At 43.3% G+C, this 12,551-nt stretch overlaps 1 protein-coding gene across 1 annotated transcript in view; it reads right to left on the reverse strand.

Moving 5' to 3' along the window:
- MORN3 (MORN repeat containing 3) overlaps nt 1–12,551 on the reverse strand; it is a 72,176-nt gene that overhangs the window by 33,954 nt on the left and 25,671 nt on the right. Inside the window, exon 5 of the mRNA XM_073626690.1 lies at nt 7,759–7,943. Coding sequence (XP_073482791.1) covers nt 7,759–7,943 — 185 coding nt within the window. The remainder of the gene's footprint in view (nt 1–7,758; nt 7,944–12,551) is intronic.

A 12,551-nucleotide genomic window follows, 5' to 3' on the forward strand; every position in this document is an offset into this window, starting at 1 on the left:
TTGATTTTTTATTTGCAAAATGTTATCACAGAAACGAATAAAAAAGTTTGTTTTTTTTCCAAAATTTCTGGTCTTTTTTCATTTAATTAGGAAAAAATTTAAAAAACAGCGGTGATTAAATACCACCAAAAGAAAGCTCTATTTGTGTGAAAAAAATTATAAAAATGTCATATGGGTACAGTGTCTCATGAATTGTCAAAGTGTGACAGCGCTGAAAGCTGAAAATTGGCCTGGGCAAGATGGGGGTAAAAATGTCAGGGAGTGTAGCAGTTAAAGATACTCTTGTGTATATACTCATATCCAAGCATGATGGGCATTGATATCTGCATGCTTTTCTGCACCTTCCCTCAGCAGTGTACAATTTAACCAAAGGCAAAAGAGTGTATTGTCCATATATTATTTTGGAGAGTGCATTTGGAGCTTGGACAGTGTCACTGGCTGCCTAATATAGTCTTTACAAAAATATGGAACATGCATTCTAAAGGGGAAGTGGAATTACAATAAAATAAATGAGGAGGCTGCTTTGCTGACCTTAAAGCAGAGTTCCACCCATTTAAAAGTCAGCAGCTACAAAAAGTGTAGCTGCTGACTTTTAATAATCAGACACTTTCCTGTCCCACGGTCCAGCAATGTGGGCACATGAAGCCCCGCTCCTCTCCGCCGCACCGAGATTCTAAATGTGGGCGCCCGGCTGTGGCTTTACAGCCGGGCGTGCACTACGCATGCGTGAGCCACGGTGCGTGCTGTGAATGGCCAAGCAATCTTCTGGGATCTGTGACGTGTCCCAGAAGATTGCAGGGAGGGAGGAGGGAGAGGTGATCTTCCTTCCGGCGCTGCGGTGCCAGGGGAGGAAGTGGGAGCTGGGTGCCTCAAAAACAGGGTACCCGCTCCCCCCCCAAAAAAATTACATGACAAATGTGGCATGTCAGGGGGTCACCAACACCAGCGGAAGTTCCATTTTTGAGTGGAACTACGCTTTAACCATCTAAAAATGCTAGCTTGCCTGGCTGATTGTTGACCCATTGGCTCGAATACTTAGAAATTATACCCTACAAGTACACCAATAAGGACCTCTGGCTTCTCTGTTCTGCATACTTGTTCCAGGTCAGGCAACCAGCCTTTTAGAAAGAGGTCAGCAGTGGCCACCCCCCAAATTTCTCTCATCACAGGCTCTCTAACCACTTCAATACCAGGCACTTTTACCCCCTTCCTGCCAAGGCCAATTTTTAGCTTTCAGCACTATTGCACTTTGAATGACAATTGCAGGGTCATGCAACACTGTACCCAAATTCCATTTTTATCATTTTGTTCACACAACTAGAGCTTTAGTTTTATGTTTTGCTAGATAAAATAAATGTATTCTGCTACATTTGGTGAAAATAACTCAAATCAATGTATATTATTTAGTCTGTGTGAAAGTCCACAGACTAGGTTATATATCTGAAAATTGATTAATCCGCTGTACTGGTGTCCTATCTCATTTCTTGAGGCCCTAAAATGCCAGAACAGTAGAAATACTCCCCAAATTACCCCTTTTTGGAAAGTAGACAGTCCAAGGTATTTAGTAAGAGGCATGGCGGGTTTTTTGACGTTGTAATTTTTGTCATAATTTTTGGGAAAATTAGGAAAAAATAAAAATGTTCACAATTTTACTTTTTTTTTTTTAAATACTGTCACCAGTGCAGTACAACGTCATCATATAACTGTGTGAAGGTGATCAGGGACACTGACTGTTAATGGTACCAAAAAAATTAAATTTTTTTTTTTAATTAAACACACTGTGACCAGAGTAATATAATGTTACCATTGTAACATTGTACTCCTCTGGGGAAGTGATCAGGATTTTTTTTTTTTTTTTTTTTACACATTATATTTGCTTATAGCAGTGCATTACATTGCTATAAGCAAGCATTTTACTGAATTAAATTGATTCAGTCTGTTTTGTTGTGATTAGATGTGATTGGTCAAAGCTAATCACATGGTACAGGTGGGCTGTGATTGGCCATGTCTGTACCATGTGATCAAATTGACCAATCACAGCTAGCAACACAGTTGTACACATTGGATGGCAAGAAAGAAAGCCATTCATTGTGTACAATTGTCATGTGACCTGCTGTGATTCGTCACGGCGGTCACATGGTACCTGCAATGAGCAGGGCGCGATCCAGGAGGACATTATATGACATCCACCTGGATGGATGAGAGGCTAGTGTCATCAGACCATAGGCCAGGCAGGAATCGGTTAAAGCAGAACTAAACCCACCGACTATGTTAAAAGAAACAGCAACATGTAATGTAAAGCAGCTTTCTAATATATTTTATATATATATATATATATATATATATATATATATATATATATATATATATATATATACACACACACACATATACACACACACACACACACACACACACTATATCACAAAAGTGAGTACACCCCTTACAGAGCTGGTGGCTATTAGAGACCTTGCGCTCCACCACCTTGCATTTGAAGGATGCCCCACAGATGCTCAATAGAGTTTAGGTCTGGAGACATGCTTGGCCAGTCCATCACCTTTACCCTCAGCTTCTTTAGCAAGGCAGTGGTTGTCTTGGATGTGTGTTTAGGGTTGTTATGTTGAAATACTGCCTTGCAGCCCAGTCTCTGAAGGGAGGGGATCATGCTCTGCTTCAGTATGTCACAGTACATGTTGGCATTAATGGTTCCCTCAATGAACTGTAGCTCCCCAGCACTCATGCAGCCCCAAACCATGACACTCCCACCACCATGCTTGACTGTAGGCAAGACACACTTGTCTTTGTACTCCTCACCTGGTTACCGCCACACACGCTTGACACCATCTGAACCAAATAAGTTTATCTTGGTCTCATCAGACCACAGGACATGGTTCAAGTAATCCATGTCCTTAGTCTGCTTGTCTTCAGCAAACTGCAGGCTTTCTTGTGCATCATCTTTATCATCAATTTGATGCAGTGTGCAGCGTATGGTCTGAGCACCGACAGGCTGACCCCCCCCCCCCACCCCTTCAACCTCTGCAGCAATGCTGGCAGCACTCATATGTCTATTTCCCAACGACAACCTCTGGATATGATGCTGAGCGTGTGCACTCATCTTCTTTGGTCGACCATGGCGAGGCCTGTTCTGAGTGGAACCTGTCCTGTTGAATCGCTGTATGGTCTTGGCCACCGTGCTGCAGCTCAGTTTCAGGGTCTTGGCAATCTTCTTAGAGCCTAGGCCATCTTTAGGTAGAGCAATAATTCTTTTTTTTTCAGATCCTCAGAGAGTTCTTTGCCATGAGGTGCCATGTTGAACTTCCAGTGACCAGTATGAGAGAGTGAGAATGATAACACCAAATTTAACACACCTGTTCCCGATTCACACCTGGGACCTTGTAACACTAACGAGTCACATGACAGCAGGGGAGGAAAAATGGTTAATTGGGCCCAATTTGGACATTTTCACTTAGGGGTGTATTCACTTTTGGCTGTGTGTTGAGTTATTTTGAGGGGACAGCAAATTTACACTGTTATACAAGCTGTACACTCACTTCATTACATTGAAGCAAAGTGTCATTTCTTCAGTGCTGTCACATGAAAAGATATAATAAAAATTTACAAAAATATGAGGAACTGTAATTATATATATATATATACACACACACACACATACATACACACATTCAGTCATTAATTCATACATACACACTATACCTTTCTATCCTGCAGGTGGCACTGCAGTGTTATAATGTGTATTCTATGGTAAGGTAACCAGAGGAAGTGCTTGTCTTTCCTCAATATATGTACTTGTATTGTCCTGTTTCCTGTAAGACATGTATTGCTAATCCTCCATGAAAGTAAAGTATTCTCTGCATACAACAAGCTTCCAAGCGCATTATTCAATAACTTGCTAATAGATTGAACTGTTCCTTAAAAAAGCTCAAGTTATAAGTGTTATCAAATGTTACATACATACGTATGTATGTTTTCTGCCATATTTTCATCTACATTCAGCATACTTGCACATGCGCAGTGCACTCTACATTCTAGAATGCCTCTGGTGATAATTTTCATAGTGCCCAGTATACTTATATCAGCTCTCAACTGGAATTTCAAGCACTCCGATGGCTGGCGTCATAGCTGTCGACTGTGTGTAGTGACCAAAGTGGCATCGTCCTCAGAGGATAGAAGGGTTTAATTCCTCTTTCAGTTCACACCAATGCCCTGTGTGTTACCAGGACATAACGTGAGAGATAATGTCCTCAAAGGGGACAAAGACAGTAATAAAATGTGACAAAGATTGTAAAGCTAGCCATAGCTGGAATTGCGGGACAAAATCTGAGCCATGAGTGGCTCTGTCAGCATTACCCAGCTCGACAAAATTCAATTTAAAAGATCAACTGAGCCTCGCAGCAGTGGCAGATGCAGTTACTGTTGGGATATTCAGACAGCCAGGGTGTCGCAGCTGTTTGAATATAATAGTTGGCAGTGCAGATTCCTCCATCCATCCTGTTTGTATGTGTATATTGCTACCCTAACTCTCCCCAATATACTCTTACTGGCCACTTTGATAGGTACACCTTGCTAGTTCCGGGTTGGACCACCTTTTGCCTTCAGAACTGCCCTAATTATTCATGGCATAGATTCAACAAGATGTTGGAAACATTTCTCAGAGATTTTGGTCCATATTGTCATGATAGCATCACGCAGTTGCTGCAGATTTGTTGGCTGCACATCCATGATGCGAATCTCCCATTCCACCACATCCCAAAGGTGCTCTATTGGATTGAGATCTGGTGACTGTGGAGGCCATTGGAGTACAGTGACCTCATTGTCATGTTCAAGAAACCAGTGGTGAGATGATTTGAGCTTTGTGACATGGTGCATTATCCTGCTGGAAGTAGCCATCAGAAGATGTGTACACTGTAGTTATAAAGGGATGGACATGGTCAGCAACAATACTCAGGTAGGCCGTGGAGTTTAACCACTTCAGCCCCGGAAGGATTTACCCCCTTCCTGGCACTTTTTGCGAATCGGCACTGCGACACTTTAACTGACAATTGCGCGGTGGTGCGACGTTGCACCCAAACAAAATGGACGTCCTTTTTTCCCCACAAATAGAGCTTTCTTTTGGTGGTATTTGATCACCTCTGCGGTTTTTATTTTTTGCGCTATAAACAAAAAAAGAGCGACAATTTTGAAAAAAAAAAAAGCAATACGTTTTACTTTTTGCTATAATAAATATCCCCCAAAAATATATATAAAAAAAAAACAAATTTTTTTCCTCAGTTTAGGCCGCTATGTATTCTTCTACATATTTAAAATTCGCAATATTTATTAGTAATGGCGGCGATCTGTGATTTTTATCCTGACTGACATTATGGCAGACACATCGGACACTTTTGACACTATTTTGGGACCATTGTCATTTATACAGCGATCAGTGCTATAAAAATGCACGGATTACTGTGTAAATGGCACTGGCAGGGAAGGGGTTAAACATCCAGGGGCGATCAAGGGGTTAAGTGTGTCCTAGGGAGTGATTCTAACTGTGGGGGGGATGGGCTACTACTTACTTGACAGTGATCACTGCTCCCAATGACAGCGAGCAGTAATCTGTCATGTCACTAGGCAGAACAGGGAAATGCCTTGCTTACAAAGGCATCCCCACTGTTCTTCCACTCCATGACACAATTACGGGCACCCGGCGGACATAGAGCTTGTGGTACCCGCAGTCAGGGTCACAGAGCATGCGGCGCGCGAGCCCACAATGCTGCTTTTTAAAGGGGACGTACCTGTACGCCCATTTGCCCAGTCGTGCCATTGTGCTGACGTATATTGGCATGCCCTGGTCGGCAAGTGGTTAAAACAATGCTCAATTGGTACTAAGGGGCACAAAGTGTGCCAAGAAAATATCCCCCCCCACCATTACACCACCACCAGCCTGAAAGTTGATACAAGGCATGATGGATCCATGCATTCATGTTGTTTACACCAAATTCTGACCCTACCATCTGAATGTCACAGCTGAAATCGAGACTCATCAGACCAGGCAACATTTTTCCAATCTTCTATTGTCTAATTTTGGTGTGCCTGTTTGAATTGAAGCCTCAGTTTCCTGTTCTTAGCTGACAGGAGTGGCAACCAGTGTGGTCTTCTGCTGCTGGAAGGATCTGCTTCAAAGTTCAATGTGTTGTGCATTCAGAGATAGTATTCTGCATAACTTGGTTATAACAAGTGGTTATTTGAGTTACTGTTGCCTTTCTAGCATCTCAAACCAGTCTGCCCATTCTCCTCTGACATCAACAAGGCATTTTCCTCCACACAACTGCCGCTCACTGGATATTTTCTCTTTTTTGGACCATTCTCTGTAAACCCTAGAGATGGTTGTGCATGAAAATCCCAGTAGATCAGCAGTTTTTGAAATACTCAGACCAGCCTGTCTGGCACCAACAACCGTGTCACGTTCAAAGTCACTTAAACCCCCTTTCTTCCCCATTCTGATGCTCGGTACTTCACCAAGTCGTTTTTACCACGTCTAGATGCTCAATTGCATCGACTTGCTGCAATGCGATTGGCTGATTAGCAATTTGTGTTACCAAGAAATTGAACAGGTGTACCTAAAAAAAGAAGTGGCCAGTAAGTGTATACAAACATTAAATCCTTAGATCCATTGTATTTCAGTTAGATTAGACTAAAATCTAGTATGTCCCAACATTTTTAGCTGATTATTGGCACTCTGATGTACCAGCTGGTGTGCATTGATTTTTCAGTGAATGCCCGGCTCACAAAAGCTGTTCTAAAGCATTTCTTTCCTGTGCATTACACTGGATAGAAGTCAGCTCTGTGGTAAGACTGTACATTTTAAGTATTGTATGTAAGTTGCGGAAACAGGATACAGGCAAAGAACCAGAGGAAGCAGATGGTATTTTTGACAAAGTTCTTTGGACCAGGGAAATTCTGTACACGTTTTCAGAATTCATGTTAGTAGAACATTCCCATTTCTCATGATATGAGCATCTGGAAAGGATACATATTTTGTTTATACAGGCACACCCTATGAGGTCTACAACAGCACATAAATGTGGCCATGTCACCAAAGGTATTGTTTTAAAACTGTAAAAATACCCATGGGTATTAGAGGACTGTTGGCCTATTCAGAGGAAATGACAGGATTTGGTAAAGGTCAGTGGGAACCCACAAGCTTTCTCAGACAAGTCTTGGGTACCGCAGCTTCACAAGGGCTTTCCCATCATTTCAGCTTGTTTTCAATTAGAAAACATTTTGCTGTGCAAAAATGTTGTCGAGTTTAGCTCTAGGGCAACCATGATATAACTTGGCCTCGGTTCACACTATGAGCTGCATGTGAATCGCACATGACTCGCACCACATGCCTCTTCAATTCAGTGTGGAGCGATTTGAGCCCATTTATTTTAAATGGGCTCAAATCGCACCAAAGTCATGCATGCATGCACTAAATTTGGAACTGCACTGCAACTGGATCAGGCAAACTGGTGCAGCCAAAAGCACTGCATTTGCGACCTGCGTTTGGTGTGTCGCTAAGATTGCACTGACACCTGTTGCAGATCGCAAGGGCAGTGCGATCTGAATGTGATGCAGGAAACGCGCATGAATTGCGGGGTTTTCCGCACTGCATTAGTGTGAACCTAGGCTTACAGCACAGCCTTTCAATTCTGAATCAGATAAAAGTAGACAAATCAGAAGACATGTAATATAAATATCAATAAAAAAAGTTACCTCGGGAATAGGATACTTTGTTGGCATAGATGCTTCTGCACGTCCAAAGTCCACCACCGTTCCACATTTAGGGATATCTTCCACCCATGTTCCTTCATACATCTGCCCCTTATCCAGGTAATAAAACCTTCCACAGCCGTGTTTTTTCCCATTCTTCCATGAACCCTCATAACGATTTTCATTTGCTGTTAATGGACACAAAATAACAAAAAAACAAAACAAATGAGCTCCAGATTCAGGCTTCACAAAACGGGCAACAAGTGGCTCTTATTGCAAACTGCAGCCCTTAGAGAGGGTTTTCCACAATTACACAGATGCCCAATGTGTGTCTGTCTGGTAGAAATGAATGGATCTCTGCAGGTCAGTAGTGCGAAAAGAAGGCAAATGTGGGGGTGGCACAGAGCCCACTGTACCCAGGTATTGGGAAGTAGGCCAGATTACATATTTTGAATAACTGCACTCTATGGGGGAGATTTACTAAAACTGATGCTCACAGAATCTGGTGCAGCCATGCATAGTAACCAATCAGCTTCTAGGCTTAAATGAACAAGCTGAAGTCAAAAACTGATTGGTTATTATGCATGGCTGCACCAGATTCTGTGTGCTCCGGTTTTTGTAATTCTCCCCCAAAATGTTACTCATATCTACTGCACTCCTTACACTGTACATTTCATACTCTGAACATTTCTGGTTTTGTATATTGCGTTATACCTTACATATTCTGTTAGGCCGGGTTCACACTGGTACGACACGAGAGTCGTACGACTGTGGAGCCGACTTTGCCCTGCAACTTCATGTCCGACTTCCATCTGACTTCAATGAACGGGATCCGACTTTGATCCCGAGAACACCAGGCTTTTTGAGTCTGATATGAATCTTAAAGGGAACCCCACGCCAAAAAACAACCTGTGTCAGGTCCCTGTCTCCGCCCCCAAACCATACCAGACCTTTTCGGTATGGTACAGATTTTAAGGGGAACCCCCATGCCAATATAAAAAAAAAAAAACAAAAAAAACACAGCGTGGGGTCCCGCCCCAAAATCCATACCAGACCCTTATCCGAGCACACAGCCCATACCAGGCCACATGCCCTCAACATTGGGGGGGGGGGAACTGGTGCTTTGGGGCAGGGGGGCTCTGCACCCCCCCACCCCACAGCACCTTGTGGGACACGAGGGCGTCTTCCCGACAACCCTGGGTGGTGGTTGTCTTACCCTATCTAGGTTGCAGGCAGGGAGTGCTGTTACGGGCTCCTGTGTCCTCTCCTGTTCTGCATCATGGCGGCTTCCGCCGCGCTTCTCCTCCCTTCTCTTCCTAGGCATCCAGTCCCATAGGATCACCCGTCCTTTCAGTGAATCGGTTGACGGGTCTCAAGACCTGCTTCCTGATTGGCTGGGAGAAGGATTAGTGTGGCAATAGCGATTATTCATTCACTATTGTCACACAACTGGGTGGGCTCGGAGCGCAGTGCTCTGCGCCCCAATCCCACCCTTTTTTGAAGCCTATTAGAGCCTCCGGCTCTAATCATGTACTAAAAAAAAAAAAAAAAAAAAAAAATTAAAAACACCCCCCCCCCCATTGGAGTCCATGGTCCAGCACCCTGTATGTAGGGCAGGGGGCCAGACGCATGGATGGGGGGCGGCACCCATGCACCTCTAATGTGCGGGCCACCACTGATCGCTTTGTACCCTTACTTATTCACCTAAAAAGGTGTCAAAAATAAATAAAAACAGTGCACAGGTTTTTGACATGGTCCTTTATTAAAGCAACTCCAACGTATCTTCTCCCTCCGGTCTTCTCCCCTCTCCAGTTCTTCTCACTACTCCGGTGAGGTCTTCTCCCCTCTCCAGTTCTTCTCTGTCCACTGTCTTCTTCTGCCTCTGATGTCTTCTCCCGATGCTAGCTCCCGCAGTTATGCAAGCTCCGCTCCATGCCGATTCTTTTATAGACACAGGGTGTGGGCATTCGGTGACCTCATTCGGAGACCTCTGCCTTTTGTGACATCACCACCCCATCATGCCCTGGGCAGTGACACTACAAGGGGGTGGGGTCTCCAGATGACGCCACCGGATGGCCACACCTTGTGTCTCTAAAGGAACCGGCAGAGAGCAGAGCTCGCATAACTGCAGGAGCTAGGATCGGGAGAAGACATCAGAAGAACAAGAACCGGAGTCAGCAGGAGAACCAGAGGAAGAAGACAGTGGAGGGAGAAGAACCAGAGAGGGGAGAAGAACGAAGACATCACCGGAGGAGGGAGAAGAACCGAAGAGGGGAGAAGACAAGTATTAACTGCTTTAATAAAAGGACCATGTCAAAAACCTGTGCACTGTTTTTATTTCTTTTTGACACCTTTTTAGGTGAATGAGTAGGGGTTCAATGTACCCCTTACTCACATAGGGTGGGGGGGCTGGGATCTGGGGGCCTCCTTGTTAAAGGGGGCTTCCAGAATTCGATAAGCCCCCCGCAGAGCCCGACAACCACGGCCCAGGGTTGTCGGGAAGAGGCCCTTGTACCCATCAGCAAGGGGACAAGGTGCTTTGTGGGGGGGGGGGGGGGGGTTGGGGCACAGACGCAGAAGAAATTTGTTTTTTTTTTTAATTTTTTGGGGATATTTATAGCAGGAAGTAAAAAATACTGTGTTTTTTTTCAAAATTGTCGCTCTTTTTTTGTTTATCGTGAAAAACATAAAAACTGCAGAGGTGATCAAATGCCACCAAAAGAAAGCTCTATTTGTGGGAAAAAAAGGACATACATTTTGTTGGGGTACAGTGTCGCACGACCGCACAATTGTCAGTTAAAGCGATGCAGTGCCGGATCACAAAAAAATGGCCTGGTCAGGAAGTGGGTAAATCCTTCAAAAGGCTGAAGTGGTTAAACTGCACGCGCTACACTGTTATGTACATTACTTACGTACTTACATTACAGACTACCATACTTAATACATTGTGCTGTATGTTACATACTCCAGACCCAACCCATGCTTTATTTTATGTCAAATAACGTGGACCAATGAACTCTGTACACCTTGTATGTTACATACTTAGGAATGCTGCTCTCTACAGCATGTGGTATACAGTAGATTAGCTGTACATTGTGCTGCATGTTACATGCTGTACGCTGTCTTATATTTTACATCCAGTGGACCACTGAACTCTGTATGCTCTACTGCGTGTTCCATACTTTAATGGATAACACAGGTTGCAAAAGTCCAGATACCACAGACCGAGAGATTGAACAATCTCTTGGACAATTGGCTAAGAGTGGGAACTTATGCAGTATCTGTAAGCTACTCCTAACCTGTGCAGACACACTCAAACCCATTTTTTTTGGTGGGGAAGAATCATCAGCAAGAATAGAGTTTCCAAGTCAATCATCATTGCTACTCTTCCATAGGAGGTACCTGCACAGTAAACGCACATGAATGGTCACCCTATGCCTGAAGCTGTAATCAGCCTACGCTGGCCATACATTATACAATTTTCCTTTAGCTTTGCCCAAACCATATAATATGGAGGTCAGATCTAAACACTTTCAAAGTTGTATGCCGTCAGGCAGACCCTTGTACTACATAGTTTAAGAAAATCAAACTAGAAAATTGTATAAATATATGGCCAGCTTGTTTGTGCGTGTTATTGGTTTAAACCAGGGGTCTCAAACTGGCGGCCCTGCTGTTGCGGAACTACAAGTCCCATCATGCCTCTGCCTATGGGAGACATGCTTGTAAATGTCAGCCTTGCAATGCCTCATGAGAATTGTAGTACCGCAACAGCTGGAGGGCCTTAGTTTGAGACCCCTGGTTTAAACACTTTCCAAAGTATAGTTGATATATAGGTGCATTTAAAGCCACATGTGCTCATTATATAGGCAGTGGCTAATTCACGATTATAAGCATACACAGCCTGACAGCTTCAAGTGATGAAAAAGATTAAAGTGTAAAAGGCAACAGTTTGGAGTGGGCAGTGTGGGAGTCAGCTGAAGTGTGATAAGAAGAAAACTAACGTTTTATCAGATCATGAATGTACCCTTGTCACTTATTCTCAGTGAGATATCTGTTGGTCTATGATGATTTTATAGCTGGCCATGGATAATAGTGAACAGATATGCAAATCATGCATGTATGTGTATCTGGCAAAGTCCAGTTTCTGCACTAACCAAGAACGCTCTATTCACATGTACGTGACTGTTTAGTGTAATAGAAGATAGAGGCAAAGCTACACACAGACAATCCTGGATCTCACGTTTTTTGGGGCAGCAGCCTGCTGCAGTATATACAGTTAGGTCCATATATATTTGGACACAAGCACAATTTTAGATTTTTTTTTCAGATATTTACCAAAACACATTCAAGCTATAGTTATATAATGGATATGGGCTGAAAGTGCACACTCACGGGTTTAATTTGAGTCTATGTACATCCAAATCAGAGGAAGGGTTTATGAATTACAGCCCTTAAGAATAGCCACCCCCCTTTTTTCAAGGGACCAAAAGTAATTGGACAATTGAATCAAACGTTGTTTCATAACCAGGTGTTGGCTACTCCATCAATTAAGCAGGTAATAGGTCTGGAGTTGATTCTAAGTGTGGTATTTGCATTTGGAATGTATTGCTGTGAACCTACATCATGCGTTCAAAGGAGCTGCCCATCCAAGTGAAACAGGCCATTTTAAGGCTTCAAAAACTAAACAAATCCACATGAGAGATAGCAGCAACATTAGGAGTGGCCAAATCAAGAGTTTGGTACAAATATAAGAAAAACGCACTGGTGAGCTCAACGACATAAAAAAGCCTGGATGT

This window comes from Aquarana catesbeiana, linkage group LG01 (assembly GCF_042186555.1).
Source record: "Aquarana catesbeiana isolate 2022-GZ linkage group LG01, ASM4218655v1, whole genome shotgun sequence".
In the NCBI taxonomy this organism is placed as follows: domain Eukaryota; kingdom Metazoa; phylum Chordata; class Amphibia; order Anura; family Ranidae; genus Aquarana; species Aquarana catesbeiana.